Source organism: Natator depressus, chromosome 1, assembly GCF_965152275.1.
Source record: "Natator depressus isolate rNatDep1 chromosome 1, rNatDep2.hap1, whole genome shotgun sequence".
NCBI lineage: Eukaryota > Metazoa > Chordata > Testudines > Cheloniidae > Natator > Natator depressus.
In genome coordinates this window covers 279,395,525-279,413,876 of record NC_134234.1, presented here as the reverse complement: position 1 = coordinate 279,413,876, position 18,352 = coordinate 279,395,525, and the positions used below count along the sequence as shown (strand labels likewise).

The 18,352-nt window shown below is 42.6% G+C and overlaps 1 protein-coding gene across 1 annotated transcript; it reads left to right on the top strand.

Moving 5' to 3' along the window:
* Positions 1 to 3,487: 3,487 nt before the first annotated feature.
* LOC141986675 (glioma pathogenesis-related protein 1-like) lies at positions 3,488 to 17,051 on the top strand. Its single transcript, XM_074951447.1, is given in 7 exon segments — positions 3,488 to 3,525; positions 3,527 to 3,665; positions 11,045 to 11,290; positions 13,300 to 13,409; positions 15,124 to 15,206; positions 16,761 to 16,787; positions 16,876 to 17,051. Coding segments are annotated over 7 exon segments (813 nt in total). The 3' UTR covers positions 17,046 to 17,051.
* The last annotated feature ends 1,301 nt before the right edge of the window (positions 17,052 to 18,352 follow it).

Genomic DNA, 18,352 nt, shown 5'->3' with positions numbered 1-18,352 from the left:
ACTTGTGGCACCTTAGAGACGAACCAATTTATTTGAGCATAAGCTTTCGTGAGCTACAGCTCACTTCATCGGATGCATAAAATGGAAAATACACTGAGGAGATTTATATACACACAGACCATGCAAAAATGGATGTTTACCATACACATTGTAAGGAGAGTGATCACTTAAGATGAGCTATTACCAGCAGGAGAGTGGGGTGGGGGGGAGAGAAAACCTTTTGAAGTGATAATCAAGGTGGGCCATTTCCAGGAGTTAACAAGAACGTCTGAGGAACGGGGGGGGGGGGGGGGGAGGGGAGGAATAAACAAAGGGAAATAGCTTTACTTTGTATAATGACTCAACCACTCCCAGTCTCTATTCAAGCCTAAGTTAATTGTATCCAATTTGCAAATTAATTCCAATTCAGCAGTCTCTCATTGGAGTCTGTTTTCGAAGTTTTTTTGTTGAAGAATAGTCACTTTTAGATCAGAAATCGAGTGACCAGAGAGATTGAAGTGTTCTCTAACTGGTTTATGAATGTTATAATTCTTGACATCTGATTTGCGTCCATTTATTCTTTTACGTAGAGACTGTCCAGTTTGCCCAATGTACATGGCAGAGGGGCATTGCTGGCACATGATGGCATATATCACATTGGTAGATGTGCAGGTGAACGAGCCTCTGATAGCGTGGCTGATGTGATTAGGCCCTATGATGGTGTCCCCTGAATAGATATGTGGGCACAGTTGGCAACGGGCTTTGTTGCAAGGATAGGTTCCTGGGTTAGTGGTTCTGTTGTGTGGTGTGTGGTTGCTGGTGAGTATTTGCTTCAGGTTGGGGAGCTGTCTGTAGGCAAGGACTGGCCTGTCTCCCAAGATTTGTGAGAGCGATGGGTCGTCCTTCAGGATAGGTTGTAGATCCTTGATGATGCGTTAGAGGTTTTAGTTGGGAGCTGAAGGTGACGGCTAGTGGCGTTCTGTTATTTTCTTTGTTAGGCCTGTCCTGTAGTAGGTGACTTCTGGGAACTCTTCTGGCTCTATCAATCTGTTTCTTCACTTCAGCAGGTGGGTATTGTAGTTGTAAGAATGCTTGATAGAGATCTTGTAGGTGTTTGTCTCTGTCTGAGGGATTGGAGCAAATGTGGTTGTATCGTAGAGCTTGGCTGTAGACAGTGGATCATGTGGTGTGGTCTGGGTGAAAGCTGGAGGCATGTAGGTAGGAATAGCAGTCAATAGGTTTCCGGTATAGGGTGGTGTTTATGTGACCATCGCTTATTAGCACTGTAGTGTCCAGGAAGTGGATCTCTTGTGTGGACTGGTCCAGGCTGAGGTTGATGGTGGGATGGAAATTGTTGAAATCATGGTGGAATTCCTCAAGGGCTTCTTTTCCATGGGTCCAGATGATGAAGATGTCATCAATATAGCGCAAGTAGAGTAGGGGCATTAGGGGATGAGAGCTGAGGAAGCGTTGTTCTAAGTCAGCCATAAAAATATTGGCATACTGTGGGGGTATATACATGCGGGTACCCATAGCAGTGCCGCTGATTTGAAGGTATACATTGTCCCCAAATGTGAAATAGTTATGGGTGAGGACAAAGTCACAAAGTTCAGCCACCAGGTTTGCCATGACATTATTGGGGATACTGTTCCTGACAGCTTGTAGTCCATCTTTGTGTGGAATGTTGGTGTAGAGGGCTTCTACATCCATAGTGGCCAGGATGGTGTTTTCAGGAAGATCACTGATGGATTGTAGCTTCCTCAGGAAGTCAGTGGTGTCTCGAAGATAGCTGGGAATGCTGGTAGCGTAGGGCCTGAGGAGGGAGTCTACATAGTCAGACAATCCTGCTGTCAGGGTGCCAATGCCTGAGATGATGGGGCACCCAGGATTTCCAGGTTTATGGATCTTGGGTAGCAGATAGAATACCCCAGTTGGGGTTCCAGGGGTGTGTCTGTGCGGATTTGTTCTTGTGCTTTTTCAGGGAATTTCTTGAGCAAATGCTGTAGTTTCTTTTGGTAACTCTCAGTGGGATCAGAGGGTAATGGCTTGTAGAAAGTGGTGTTGGAGAGTTGCCGAGCAGCCTCTTGTTCATATTCCGACCTATTCATGATGACAACAGCACCTCCTTTGTCAGCCTTTTTGATTATGATGTCAGAGTTGTTTCTGAGGCTGTGGATGGCATTGTGTTCTGCACGGCTGAGGTTATGGGGCAAGTGATGCTGCTTTTCCACAATTTCAGCCCGTGCACGTCGGCGGAAGCACTCTATGTAGAAGTCCAGTCTGCTGTTTCGACCTTCAGGAGGAGTCCACCTAGAATCCTTCTTTTTGTAGTGTTGGTAGGAAGGTCTCTGTGGATTAGTATGTTGTTCAGAGGTGTGTTGGAAATATTCCTTGAGTCGGAGAAAATAGGATTCTAGGTCACCACAGAACTGTATCATGTTTGTGGGGGTGGAGGGGCAGAAGGAGAGGCCCCGAGATAGGACAGATTCTTCTGCTGGGCTAAGAGTATAGTTGGATAGATTAACAATATTGCTGGGTGGGTTAAGGGAACCATTGCTGTGGCCCCTTGTGGCATGTAGTATATATACCTGGGGATTGGCAAATGCCTGTTAAACGGCTTCATTACCACTTGAATGGCTCTTTAACAGTTTCAATGTACTAATAGGTCTGGCAGGCTTTTTCAGTTTTAAGTACTAGATGCACTTCAGAGGAAGACTCACCAGGCTGCAGCAGCCAGCTGTGGTGGGAGCCTACAGGAAGGGTCAGAACAGGGATAGGACGAGGCGGAAGGGTGAACACTAAGACCCAGGGATGCTCCACATTTTCGGGTGCCCTACGCAGCAGCTGCATATGTCTAAGGACAGCCCTAACTGTGATCATCTAGTCAGACCTCCTGCATAACACAAACCATAGAACTTCCCCATAATAATTCCTAGAGCAGATCTGTTAAAGTTACGCCTTATTTTCAGTCCGAAACAAGAAATGAAACACACACAGACAACACATCTTGAACTCCAGTTACTATACAGAGAGTTAACATTGCTGTAAGAAGTGCATTGCTATAGAGTTCACTAATTTGGGCTATTCTAAACTCTAGAAGTTTCTGTCTGAAACGGAGGACAGGGGTGCCAGTGGGGCGGGGGAAGTTTCCCCACATACCACCAGCTGGAGCAATGCTGCTTGTTCGTCCCCTCCCCTCCCCTGCCAGGAGCAACATCACGTGCTCCCCTCCCCCCTCCCCTCCCTGGCCTATTCTTTGCCCAGCCAATAAAAATGCTCACTAAAACAGAAACTTGACAGCTTCAGTGCAAAATTTATTTACCACAGTTTCTTCATTCGTTTTTTTTGAGGCTGCTGAAGCTGAGTAGTTTCCTGTTACCAGTACCCTATTAAGCAGTTGTAATTTGAAGATAAAACTCAGCCTTCCAGCCAAAACACCATCCGGGGAGCTAAGAGCACCTTATATAGCTAAAATATTTTGCTTTCAAAGTTGGAAGGTCAGAGAGACATGAAAATCATGCTGTCCCTTCCTGTGATGGTAGTATTGGCTCTCTGTTTGCTGCTACTCTTATGAGCCAAGTACTTTACCTGATACAAGAGACAAACAGTTTATTGAGGAGTGTGTGACAGTTCATAACCGTTTTCGGTCCCGGGTGAATCCAGCAGCCAGCAACATGCTTCACATGGTAAGGTGACCTTCAACAGTATTACACAATTTTACTCCTCACTTGCACACAGATGGTGAATGTTGCAATGGTGTTAACAGTTCTCAGGAAGATTTACTTTTGTAACTGCTTGCAAAAGCTTTTCAGCTACGCCAACCCTCCTTGAATCATAGTCAAAAAAACAAAACCCACACCCCCAAAGCCTCAAACCACTTCAGTAAGACTCCAGTTATCACAGCTGGACACATACCTGCTCAGTGCCTCTGCCTGGGTTCAGATGGATTTTTCAAACCCCACTCTTATGTTTGAGGTTTATGGTATGAAAATCCTCCTTGTTTTAAACTGTCACAGCTCAGCAGCCTGTGTGATTTATGTGAAGCCTTAAATATGCCCATTAGTTGGTTTCCACCCCGTCCCGGCTCTCTTCAGTGTTGTGTGCTGTAAATCTACACTGGAAGAGGACACTGTCATCAAGTTACTTTGTAGATTTTAAAGCTGTTTTGTTACCTGCTATGCTGTCTCAGGACTTCATCCAACAGAGGATTATTCACAGCTGGTAGTGGTCATAGAATATCCGGGTTGGAAGGGACCTCAGGAGGTCATCTAGTCCAACCCCCTGCTCAAAGCAGGACCAATCCCCAATTTTTGCCCCTATTTTGTTCCTAAAACCTGGAGGTGCTGGGGCGGCAGCAGAGGCCCAAAAGAAACTAAACCAAATCTAACCAGGAATGAAGTCCCTGGCTGTCAGTTCTAGGATTATTCAGGCTCCCCATTCACCTGATTATTACTGTTGGGAGTGCAGTGTCTACCCATCCCACGCTTGGATACAGACAGATCCAGCCTTCTGTTAAAAATATACAAAATCCCCTTAGGGGGATAACTCCCATTTGTCAACTGCAACAGTGATTCCCTTTCCCTAGTTCAAGGGACTCACAAACTACATTGATAAATGTGTTATAAGTATGTAACAGAAACCCTGCTCTTCTGTTCAGAGGGACAAATCCTTGGGAGGGTTTCTTCAAAGTCCTGTTTCAGAGTAGCAGCCGTGTTAGTCTGTATCCGCAAAAAGAACAGGAGTACTTGTGGCACCTTAGAGACTAACAAATTTATTTGAGTATAAGCTTTCGTGAGCTACAGCTCACTTCATTGGATGCATTCAGTAGAAAATACAGTGCGGAGATTTAAATACACAGAGAACATGAAACAATGGGAATGAAGCAGGATAGCGGGTGGGGGGGGGAAACTTTTGTAGTGATAATCAAGGTGGACAAGTCCCTTGTAATTTTTTATTATTAATTTATATTATAGCATCACCTAGAGGCCCCAGCCAAGCTCAGGGTCACCTTCTGCTAGGCATTGTACAAACCTGTAGTAAGAAAAGACAAATATAAAAGCCAGATATAAGACAGAAGGGGATACAAAAGGATTAAATGATTTGTCCATAGTCACCCAGTAAGGTAGTGGCAGAACTGGAAATGGAATATAACTCTCCTGAGTTTCAGTCTTGTGCCCATTCTACTAGACCATGCTGTTTATTACATATGTAGTGATGTTTAGAATGCTTAAAAGAGATTAATAATAGTCCATCTCTTACTTGGTTTATAATCTCTTACTTAGTTTAGAAGGTAAATAGATATTAACTTTATCTGGTTTGAATTGCCCTGGGCAGAAAGCAATAACATAACATAACAATATAACATTCAAAAACCAATCGGAGAACACTTCAATCTCTTTGATCACTCGATTACAGACATAAAAGTGGCAATTCGTCAACAAAAAAACTTCAGAAACAGACTCCAACGAGAGACTGCTGAATTGGAATTAATTTGCAAACTGGATACAATTAACTTAGGCTTGAATAAAGACTGGGAGTGGATGGGTCATTACACAAAGTAAAACTATTTCCCCATGTTTATCACTACAAAAGGTCCCCTCCCCCCACTCTCCTGCTGGTAATAGCTCACCTTACCTGATCACTCATTACAGTGTGCATGGTACCACCCATTGTTTCATGTTCTCTGTGTATATAAATCTCCCCGCTGTATTTTCCACTGCATGCATCCGATGAAGTGAGCTGTAGCTCACGAAAGCTTATGCTCAAATAAATTTGTTAGTCTCTAAGGTGCCACAAGTACTCCTTTTCTTTTTTCAAAGTCCTGGGAAAACATCCCACCCTACCTAGTTCCCTTTCTTGTTAGGATGGGTAATATTTAGGTTGTGATGCTTCCTGTATCTTCTCGTTGGAGAAGTCTCCATTACTGAACTTCAAGACAGGGAAATCAAGATATATTGGTGCTGTGGCCAAATATACTCTAGGGAAAAATCTGCCACCACATAAGATGTACTGTGTCCATGCTCAGCAAGATCCCTGCCAACATTCTAAAACTCATTTGCATATATGACAATTGGAGTGACCAGCGACTGTGAATCCACCACCAGGAAAGAGGTGGCCGCTAAGAAGTGGACCCTATGTACGTACAAACCATGAGCAACTTTGCTGAGACAACTACTGGAGAGGCAATTTTTTTTTCCTGGATAAACACCACAGATTGGAAGTTGGAAAATGTTTTTTTTCTTTTTACAGTTATGAGAATAGTGTGTGTTTGTTACAGTAACTCCTCACTTAATGTTGTCCCAGTTAACGTTGTTTTGTTATTAGGGAACATGCTCATTTAAAGTTGTGCAATGCTCCCTTATAATGTTGTTTGGCAGCCACCTTCTTTGTCCACTGCTTGCATTGGAGCTAGCTGATGGGGGTTGGAACCAGGGTGGACTGGCAGCTCCCCTATCAGCTCCCCTAAGTTCCCTGTGCAGGTTATCAATTGCTAGGCAGTTCAGCTGTCCCTCCCCCCACTGCTGTGTGCTGCTCCTGCCCTCTGCCTTGGAGCTGCTCCCAGGAGCCTCCTGCATGCTGGGGTGGGGGGGAGGGAAGAGGGGTGCTAATGTCAGAGTGTCCCCCTCCCCCTCGCTCCTGCCCCCCATCTCCACAGAGCAGGGGGGAGGGACAGGAAGGGGATGGAGGGAGCTTGCTGGCAGCAGCTGCTGTCTCAACTTGCTGATCTACTTAAAAGGCAATGTACTTAGAGTGGCATCAGCGTACTTAAAGGGGCAATGCACGTCTCTCACACTCATGGTATATGTCTCGGTGTCTCTCTACCATGCTGTGTCTCCTCCCTCCATTCATGCTGCCTTGTAGAGTGTGAAGCTACATTAACAATGTGTTACCCTTGAGGGCTCAACGGAGTGCTAGTTCATCATTTAGCAGTAAGGCATTCCCTGGGAAATATCCCACCCTCTTCCACCCTCTGACTCCACCACCTCAACCAAGCTTCACAATCATAATTGTTGTGTAAAGTATTAAATTGTTTGTTTCAAATTTTTGTACTGTGTAGATGTGTGGGGGTATGCACACACACAAATCCAGTCTTTTGTCAGGTGAAAAAATTTCTTTGGAACCTAACCCCCTCTATTTACATTAATTCTTATGCGGAAAATTGGATTTGCTTAACATGGTTTCACTTAAATTAGCATTTTTCAGGAACATAACTACAACGTTAAGCGAGGAGTTACTGTACGTGCTGGTTCAAAGCTTCCAGATGAAGCTGGCCCTCTCACTAGGTTCTACCTGGGTCCTGTCTGCCTATCCCCCTCAAGGTTCTTTTACTGGTGCCTATCACTATCCTGAGTCTTGTACGTCTTATTGAAAGAGCACTAGAGTTGTATATTAGGATTACAGCAATGAAGTGCAAAATTTCTTTGTTTTAAATTAGACACAAAATCTGAAGAATTACGCTCACAAATTATAGGGGAAAGATTATATTACAACTAGTATGAGGCCTAAAAACCTTGACAGCATTATTTTTGAAGGAGGTCAGACTAATTCAACCCCGCCCCCGCCTCCAGTGAGGTACCTAATGTAGAAGAAGCAATAGGGGAAGTGCCAAAATCTATTGTGAAATACAATGTAGTGTAAAACCACACACGTCTTAGTCATACTTAACTTTTAATTGTTGAAGAGCTAAGCAAAGAGAATTACAGTATTTCACTTGGAGCCCTTGTTTACCTCAGGGCAAATCTACACTACAAAATTAAGTTGACCTAAGTTACACTGATATATAGCCACCACAGAATTGAATCAATTTTACACGTCCACACTACTCCTTTCATTGGTGGTGTGCATCCTCACCAGGAGCGTTTGCACTGATTTAACTGCTAGCATGGGGCATTGTGGGACAGTTTCTGAAAGGCAGCAATAGTCAGTATAAGCAAAGCATGTCTACACTGACAGTGCAGCGACCTAACTACATCGACTTAAGTGCTACATCTCTCTCAGAGGTGGAGTTAATAAGTCAGTGTAGAGGGTGACTTACATCGGTGGGAACTACATATTATTGTGGACACTTACAAAGAATTAGGTCAATGTAAGCTGCCTTATGTCGATCTAACTCTGTAGTATAGACCAGGCCTCAGATCACGCTCAGGATTCTATCTAGAGACATAAGAGAACGAACTCAAGATATTCCACCTTTTTGAGAATAGCCTTTTTAAAATGGATGTGAGAAGCATTTCCTCTTTCTCTTCATGCAAGCAACAAAAATACAAGAAGAGGCTGTTGACAGTGTTTGTGGTGTCTTCAGCATCTAAAGAATACGTCAATTTCAAAATAACTCTACACATCTTACTGGGAGGTTACAGAGGCATTACCAAAGAAGAGAGACTGTCAAATTCTTCGTTGCAAATGAGTGAACTGACAAATGTAACCCTTCCCCCCTGCTCAGTTTGTGTGAAGGCACTCTTTGGGCCTCATCCAAAGGCCATTCAAGTCAGTGGAAAAACTCCCAGTGACTGCAATGGGATTTGGACCTGTCACTTTCTTGCAAGTATTCAGCAGTTTTCAACTGTTCATGCACTGTTCACTTTGGGTACATTGACACTTCCTCAGGGACCATGCTTCCCAGCATAGGTAAACAGACACATACCAGCTTTGCTCGAGCTGGTTCGCTAAAAATAGTGGGGTAGCATGGGTGGCAGCTTGGGCTAGCTGCCTGGTGCAAACCTGCCCACAGCCCCAAGGTACAGAGGCTGCCGGCTAGCCTGAGCCACCGCCCATGCTGCCCTGGCTACACTGCTATTTTTAGCATGTTAGCAGGAGCAGAGCCAGCACATCCTTCTCCCCACGCTGGGAAGCGTGCTCCCAGATGTAATGTAGTGATATTCTTTGCCTGTACAGTGGTGGGCCATTGGTCACCCAAGTCATATGGCATTGTTTCTGCTCCTTAATTTGATGTGTGAATTATTTTTAAATGTGAGAATAAAAATTGATGAGGAGTTATTGAAAAATAATGAATATGTTTTCCATGTGGTATTTGTACAAAATACAGCCATTCCTCACACGCTCTTATTGGCTTTTCACATGAATCAATCTTTGTTTACGTGAACAAAGATGCATTCACACGGAAAGCAAATAAGAGTTATAAATATGGTCAAACAAATCAGTCCTTTGGGATCTGAGTGTTTACAAATGCTGTTTTTGCGGGAGTCAACCAACTCTAACTAGGAGTAGTCACACAAATAGGAAAAAAATGCACAGATTGTTTTCGGAGGTAGAGGAGAAAAATTGAATTGTAAAGAAGAACAAAAACTACAGAACAGGTCCCCTAAACTCTCTGAACCAAATTCACTACTTGCAACCATTGTCTGGGTCTCTTTCTTATAACTCATAGGGGTTGCACAGATGTAACAAGGAGCATTACTCTTAACTTGTAATAATATTAAGGCTGGAATTGGAAAGTAGTCTCTTGTAAATATTCATTCAAGCAGATCTATTGTATTTGTTCTCTTTAAAAATTAGGGAAATATCAAGTAACAGTTTGTCTAAATTACTGACAAAAGCTTGATAAACCAGTCAATATGAAAAAACAAACTTCACGAATATTTTGTTGGGCAAGTTGTTTTTATATCGATTTTGTGAGACAAACCCAAGCAAAGTCAAAGATTTAAACCATAAAAGCTGACATTATAACTCACCTGTTCTGAAAGGAAATCACCTCAACTTGAGTTAGTTACTAAATGTCAGATAAAAATATCTTAGCTTTTGTTGATTTATGCACAATTCACTTTTACAGTCTTAGCTATAAAAAGAAAGGGAAGAAATATATATTTGCAGTGGGTTATAAAATGTATCTCTAAAATATGTTTAGAAATTACCTCAGTTTAATACTACTGTAACATAATACAGTTGTCAGCATATTTCAAGTACTGTACTTAGATAAATGTCATAAGCTACATTTCATAAAATTTAAAGTCTCATTGTGTTAGTTTTACATTTCTAGTGATCATTTAGTCCTTGACAGAGCAGTTAGTATTGATAATTAATTTGAAAAGAAGAAAGTTTATTTACAGACACTTAGGCAGTCAGGAGATGCAACAGAAATTCCACAAGTTAAAATTTTTCTAAAAAACAAAATACCTCATGCAAGCATGGAATTGACTGGGTCACTGAATTTTCACAATAAAAAGGGGTCTTTTTAAAAATACAAGTGTAAGATCCCAGGGCTGAGTTTTCAGAAAGACACAACTCTACATTTGTCCCAGAAGGCTTTGTGTGCACAAAGAAAAAGAAAAATCAAAAGCAAAACACTTGTGCAAATAGGCATTTGAGTACACAAATTTCATAGACAGCAATTTGACTGTCTGATTTGCATAGGCAAATTCATGTTTGTTTATGCAAATATGGATTTGGAGCCAGCATTTGCACTCACAGAACTTGTGAGTACTAATTTACAGGCAGAGTTTAAACCACGTTAAAAGTTTGGCTCATGGTATGCACATGACTTGATTAGAAAGTCAAGGGGCTCTGCCAACGGGCATGCATATTAAGCTCTCATTGACTTTAATGTTAACCACACACACAGATAGGATTTGCTCTAGGATTGTGCAAAAAACTGGAACATCTGGGATTATCCTCAGCCCATAAAACTGGACAGATGGCAACACAAATTTGCTCTGAAATACCTATGGTGCTCTTGAAAATTAGTTCTTTAACATAGCAATGAATCCCCATTTTTGACTAAAAAGAGCTTAAATGCCTACATTTATTTTCCAAACAAGTTTAGTGTTTGTCTTATAAACCCAGGAGTCCAGCAAAAACAGAACTTTGATGTGCCTGTCTGAATGAGTGGTTAAACTTATTAAAAACTGTCCTGTGTACTCATTTATCATCTGGTTCTATAAAACTCCCGAGCCCTTTCTTGGAAATCTCCAAGGAGGCCAGGAATGAATAGATATGCAGAACATATGAAATTTTCACATCTGTGAGTGGCCTCCCTAGGAAATTCCTTTGCATTACTGTTATGCCAACGTAACTGAAAATGGTTTGTGTCTGTCTTTACATTTGGCAGAGCTGGGACCCAGATTTGGCAAAGACAGCCAGAGCATGGGCAAAGACATGTCAGTTTAAACATAATATCTATCTCAAGATACGTGGGAAGGCCCACCCTACCTTTACTTCTGTTGGAGAAAACATCTGGACTGGGTCTCTCCACATTTTTTCTGTGACTGCAGCCCTCACTAGTTGGTACAATGAATTCAAAGACTACGCCTATGGCACTAACACTTGCACCAACATGTGTGGCCATTACACTCAGGTGAGTCATTTGCTACATTTCTCCAGCTGAACTTCAGAATTATTTTTGTCGATTGTAATTTAAAATGGGAGATTCTTATTCCAATTCAACAAACTATTTTCTAAGTCTTATAATCACACTGTGCGCATGCGCTTTTTATTTCACTGTTTTAGAAAGGGCCCTTGAAATAAAGAGGATTTTTTTTTTAATCTTTTAAATTTAATCTTTTTTGTGTTTCCCTGAAAAAGACTCTCTTCTAGCAAGGAATCAGATACAGACCCTCAGGCTAGTAGTAGCAGTACAGGTTATTTAAGAGTTCAGAATGGGCTCAAAATCAGAATGGGGCAAGACTGGAAATTGGCTACAGGGTCTTTCAGTTTTAGGTCAGCAATTCAAAAAGATCAGGCTCAGATTGGTAGTGACTAAAAAAATCATTATTACTGTTACCAGCTGTGTAATCCAGAAGCTATTTGCAATGCACAGCTTTATTCAGCCTATATTTATGAAAAATATGCACCATTTTTATGTGCAAGTAGGAGGTTTGCTTTATATTAACTATCTACATATTCTCACATATATATAGCTCTCGCTTTTATAAAGAGTCCCATTAAAAACTGCTCTCTGACTGCACAGTGGCCTATATGTTAAATGAAATTGTGGCATCAGCCCAGTTCGTAGCAGATAAGGTTCATGTCTCCTGTGGGCAGTCTCACCAAAAAGAGGCAAAGGATCATGCGGACATGAAGGCTGAGCTGTTGAGCTTTGCCTATAGACAAAAAGAGGATTTCAGTTTCTGGGAACATCATACCAGCATTTTTTGGGAGCAATAAATTCACTAAAACTTGTTATAAAAAGTTTAAAATAGGGTGGAGGAATAGTTAGCGAGCAGAAAGTCACATTCCTGGGATGCTGAGAGGCAGGAATCCAGCTGAGAGCCTTTCATTCTCATTGGATAAAGGGTAACTTTAGGTACTTTGAGCCAAACTGTACTCTTAGATAAATGTACATAACCTAACTGGCTTCAGCATGTGGGGAAATTGAGCTGAGTGAGAGATGAGCTGAATTGGGCCTTTATTGCACGTCATATCTTTGACCTATTAACGCTTTTCCAGATAGAAAAATAGTGCGGGTCAGTGGACTACAATGAAGTCAATGACACCGATTCAACACACCTAACCTTCACATTTGCTAGAAGAACTCAACTACCTGCCCAAGTTATTTTCCTAGTCACACAAGATCAACATATGAAAATGCATCAGTGGAAAGAATTCCCGTTTGCCAGTGTTTTCAATAATTTAATGTCTCCTCCTTTATATGCATTTAAACATGACATATTTTGGGACTGGCTTGGTTACTTTTTGCAGAAGCCAGTCCCTGTACAGCATTCTCTGTCCACACCTGACTTAGGCTATATCTACATTGGCACTTGTCGGTATACCTTATGTTGCGCAGGGGTGTGAAAAACACACAGTCCTGAGTGACGTAAGTTACACCAACAGAAGCGCCAGTGTGGACAGCGCTATGTCAGCAGGAGATGCTCTCCCGCCAACATAGCTACTACCACTTATTGGAGGTGATTTAATTACGTTGACGGGAGAGCTCTCTCCCGTCAGCATGGAGTGGCTACATGGGAAGTCTTACAGCAGTGCAGCTGCATCGGGACAGCTGTGCCACTGTCAGGTCTCTAGTGTAGACATGGCTTCACGCTGTACCTCATCTTTATGTTCCTGACTTATCCATTGTAAACGGTGCCCTGGATGTTCCACCTTTTCTTAGCTGGTACAGACATTCTGTTTCCAGCCTGCTGATCCATTTACCTCCCTAGTCCTGTCTCCCCAGAAACGAGGCCTCACTCGTGTCCAATTACTCATGTCAAGCCAGGCCTGGACAAGTAAAGAGTCCCTAGGATACATTTTTCTTAGTTCAGCAATTGTGTGTGTGTGTGTCACAAGTACAGTAGCAGTCTCTCTGTAGTCCCATGAATGTTAAATCGGGTATTTGATTGTAGCTTATGGTCCACTTCTTTTCAGGTTGTTTGGGCGACAAGTTACAAAGTTGGCTGCGCTGTTCACTTTTGCCCTACAGTAACAGGGTTTCGTGGATCGAAGGCAGCACATTTCATTTGCAACTATGGGCCAGCGTAAGTCCTCTCATTACAATTACTGTACAAGGCTGTGGTGTGGGGGAGGAGCGACTCGTTACTTTCCAAGAAACTCGTGTGGACAATGCTTGAAGCAGCAATGAGATCTTCCAGAGGAAGCCATGCCCAATTCTCTTTGCTCGGGGAGAGGGCTACCCACTGGAGTCAATAAAGGGGCCAAAGGTAAAATAGGGGAGATGCTGGAAGATGGACTGCATTGAATATTTGAGCAACTGATCTTCTGATTGGTGTATCACTGGCAAACCATACACTTGATGTTACTTCTGAGCATGCATGGAAATTTTTTAAGACATTTGGCAGGAGTTCAACCCTAATTTTGAAATTTACATTCAGGGGATTTAGCCCTTAAACACAGAGCCTTTATCTGTGTAAACATCGCCACTCCTTTTATCTATTCAGTGGCCCTTTGGGGGGAGGGGAGAAGTTCTCCAATTTAACTATGTCATTCTATCCATAGGGTATGTCTATACTGCAATTGGAGGTGTGGTGGTAGCTTGGGTGGACATACCGGAGCTAGCTTTAATCTAACTAGGGCAAGTATTAACAGCAGTAAAGCCGCAGCAGCAAGGAGTCCAGCCTAGGTTTGCCACCCAAGTAAGTACTTAGGGTTCCAGGCTCGCAGGCCAAGCAATTACCCAGGGTCACGGGCAGGCTTGTACAGCCCGCACTGAAGCCCATGCTGATGTGACTTCACTGTTCTCAATTTTCAGGCTAGCTAGTTTATACAATGCAGTCATCCCTCCCTCCCTCCCCCACCCCCAATTGCAGTGCAGACATACCCTAGGGTAACCAAGATTGACTAGAATACAAGACTGTACTTGCACATATGTCAAACCAGTGCTTTATAAAGCGTAATGCAGTATCCTTGGACTTCTAATACATCTCTTGATACTGTGTGAGCCAGCAGCCTATTGGTGTCCTTTACCACTGCTGAATAGTGGATTGAAACTCTGAATGCTGTGTTTCTTGTACACCCAAATTCTATCCTTTAGCATGTGAGCTAACCGAATCAAACTATACTTCATTTGGGCATTAGTTCCATGAGTGTCTCTTTTGATTTAGTGACATTCAACCCTGTGCAGGGGGAGAGCACAAAAGCTATGGACCACTTAAATTCCACTTAATCCTTCATTCGAGTGCTTTGTCCTCAAGAGGGTTTACTGGAGATTATATAAACAAACAAACAAATATGGGGTGAAATCCTGGCCCCATTGAGTTCAGTTGGGCTACAATTTCACCCAGACAGTCCCTAGAAAGGAAGGAGGGTGCGGAAAGAGAGAGAGAGAGAGGGAGAGACAACCGATGCCTATAACAGTCTGCATATAAACTGAAATAAAATAGCTCCCTTACAGATTCCCAGCCAGCCTGACAGGGATTCCTCTATATTAAAAGGTGCAGTGAGCACAGTGTTCAGTAACTCTTTCAGTAGCATAGCTAAATACCACACTTTCAAAGTTCTCAGCATCTGGAAGTTGACATTTGGCTGTGTTAGACAAAACTTCATTAAAATGGAGTTCCTAAACATGGGGTCCAGTCATTCCTGCTCTCTTCCATTTCACTGCATGTTCTGTGTGCAAGGGACTTTGCTGTAGTATTTCCTCATGATAAAATCATTGCAACAAAACGTGAACCCAAGACAGTCAAATGCTTCCCAAGGAGGTCAATATCAGAACAAAGTTTTCCCTCTTTGCAGTGGGAATTATCCGACACAGCCTTATAACACGGGAGCAGCATGCAGCAAATGCAACGGTGAGAAGTGTGTGGATAACCTATGTGGTAAGTAAAAAGGAAAGTTCCTCACTGAATGATATCATATGGAAAGACCCATAAATAAGACATAATATCAATGGACCATTGTCACAAGACAATGGTTGCTTGCTTTCAAGTATGTATGAGAAATGACATCCAAAAGCCAAGTACGGTGGGGATCCACATAGAGGAGGAAAAGAAAATATGAAGAACCCCTTTTCCACCCCAGGTAGCAAGAGACACTCTTAGCACACCGGTGAGCATTAGGAGGGAGCCAGGCTAATACCCCCACCAGTGCAACAAAACTGCAAGGGAGTGGCTAGCCAGCCTGGGATCACAGCTAGGCCCAACCTTCTGTAAGCGTATGATTTGCTCTCCACCACGAGTTGGGGTGGGGATGCAGAGAGGCAATATGCTGGTTTTTCAAAAGGAACATGAAGCAGCCCAGCTGGAAAAGTTTTCAGAAAATGTTCAGCCCAGTGACTGTACAACTGTGGATAACTACTTAATAGTCATTGGGCCAGAGACAGAGAACACAACGTTACAATCCACCTGGGAGGTGGAAGACCCAGGGTCCAGTCCCCCTGCTCCAATCTCTCTTTTGTTATTTATCCACAGTGGAACAGCTTCAACAGAAGAAACTGAGGGAGCCCCAACATCAGAATATCCCAAAGCTCAGGGGTTAGAACCTGCACCTGGGGAAGGGAGACCCCTGTTCAAATCCTTCCCCTCCCCTCAGAGAGGGAGAGTGGGGAATTGAACCTGACTCTCCTACATCCCAGAAGAACACCATAATCACTGGGCTAACAGTTATAAGGTGGGTGGCAGCACCAGCATCTCTTCCTCCTCTGGCTGTTTTGAACTGAGCAAGGCAGACGCCTAACTCATTCCTGCAAGAGGTGCCTAAACTGCCTGACTCCACGCTCTGGATTCCCATTCATGCATCACTAAGCAGAGAGAGGTGCCTAAGTCCAGGCTGCAGGGAGACGGGGCTATCTCAGAGGGAGTGGGGCAAAGGGTGGGGCTGCTCTCATCAGCATCTCCCATTGGCTATCTTAGGCTGCTCCCCATCTAGTGTGTTGGCTTTTGTGGAATGCATACTCTCTCCCCATTCATTGTATAGGGGCCTAAATGAGACTCTGTGGATCAGTGTTTGTTCTGTGATTTTCTAGAGGCCTAAAAGTTAAGTGTTGTGATGTTCAGCATTGTAGCTCCTAGGTCTCTTTGTGGCTCCAAGCCTAAGTAAATAGCGATAGCATTAGTTGCAGTGATCAAATCCTACTTCCTCTATTTCAGCCACGAGGGGCTAAAAGAAGCAGGTGGTTATGAGCAAGTTCTGTCTCAGCGAGGCCCGGAAGTATCATTGTGGAAATACGTTATTCTCAGATTTCCTCTTTTGGGAATTTTTTCAATGTTTTATTAAAGTGAAACAGACATATTTGTATTACACCCAGGTGAGAAAAGCACAGATCCTGGAGCATCTCGTTATGTATCCAAGTTCTCAATTATTTTTCATTTTTTTTAATTAAAATGGTTTCTAACTGGTAAACATGTTTATGTTCCTTTCTCTTCTCTTGCCAGAAAATCCAGAGCGTGAGAAAGTCATAAGTATGTATCACAATCAGATATTGTTTCTTGAATTTGTTACCTTAAGTACAGTTATGCTGGAAAATAATTCCTCTTGTTTTGTTTATAGGTAACTCTGGGTGGTATCCAGACTGGGACAAGTATCCAGACCAGGATAAAGCCATGTGTGACCAGTACTGCATCACTGTTCTAATTTTAAGGCCCTCACTAATTGTACTGACTTTTGGAGCTGTCTGGTTTCTACAGAAGCATTATCCCCAAATATCTATAAGTGACTAATATGCATTTGAAAGATTGCAGGAACACTTTGGGCTATTCTGCTCCTATTCCAAGTGCAGATTTCCCCATTATTAGTGTGTGTGCGGGGGGTGGGGGGGTGGAATCTAACACACTGATCTGTAGAATGAGGCCTATTCTATTAATGATAAATTGCATGTGATTTGAGAATAGATAAATGCAAAAAAGCCACCCACAACTCTTAATCCAAGGTAACTATCTGAATATAGGTGAAGGCTCACTGTAAGTCACTTGGTTAAGGGCCAGAGTTCAGGGCATGAATTCACCCTTCTCTTTTACGTGCCCTGATATTTGAGGACCTAACTGCACAAGCTTAAGGACATATTAACATACAGCTAATTACTGCTGTCCTTACCCACAAGAATAGTTGAATAGAAGTCAATTGGATTACCTATGTGAGTAAATGAGGCAAGATGTGGCCTGTAACCTTTTGCATTTGACACTGTAGGTGTTTGGTTTTTGTTTAAATGTTGGAGAGGATGAAGAGAAGAGTCACAAGTTCCTTAGCTAGCAGGCACCCTCAGTCCAGCCACAGGCCATCTGGTGCCCTTCCTCATCCTCCTGCACCTCAGTCATATGTGCATTTCTTGACAGGCACCAGTTAGTGGCAGGTGACTAGTGTTTGTTCGTACTGTGGACTGAGCACCGGATATACCCGTGCAGTTATTGAAATGTGCATTCCCTCGCAGAGCTTGCAAAGTGTAAACTTTTGTAACTGGAAAACTACTGATTAGATTTTCTTCACTTAGATCTTTTGATTAGATTGTGAGCTCTTTGAGACAGGGACTGTGTCTTTATTGTTGGGTGGAAAGCACCTAGCATGTTGTGGGGACTACCAGAATATAAAGAACCATAAACTCATGCTTTTTAGAGTTTAATGAAGTCTAAAAGCAAGTCAAATAGAAGAAAATACTTCAAACTTGCATTAAAAGTTACCTATTTCACTTTATACAATGTGCATCATAATTCAATAGTTACATAGCCTAAACAATGTTTACCTACAAGGGGCCCAATCCTGCAAACACTTAGGCATGTGAGTAGCTTTGCCTATGTGAACAAACCCATTAGTTTAACTACTCAAAAGAATAAATGGACACAAATCTGACATCAGAAATCATAACATTCAAAAACCAGTAGGAGAACACTTCAACCTCTCTGGCCACTCAAAAACAGACTTAAAGATAACAATTTTGCAACAGAAAAGCTTCAAAAACAGACTCCAAAGAGAAACTTCTGAACTGGAATTAATTTGCAAACTAGGTACCATTAACTTGGGCTTGAATAGAGAT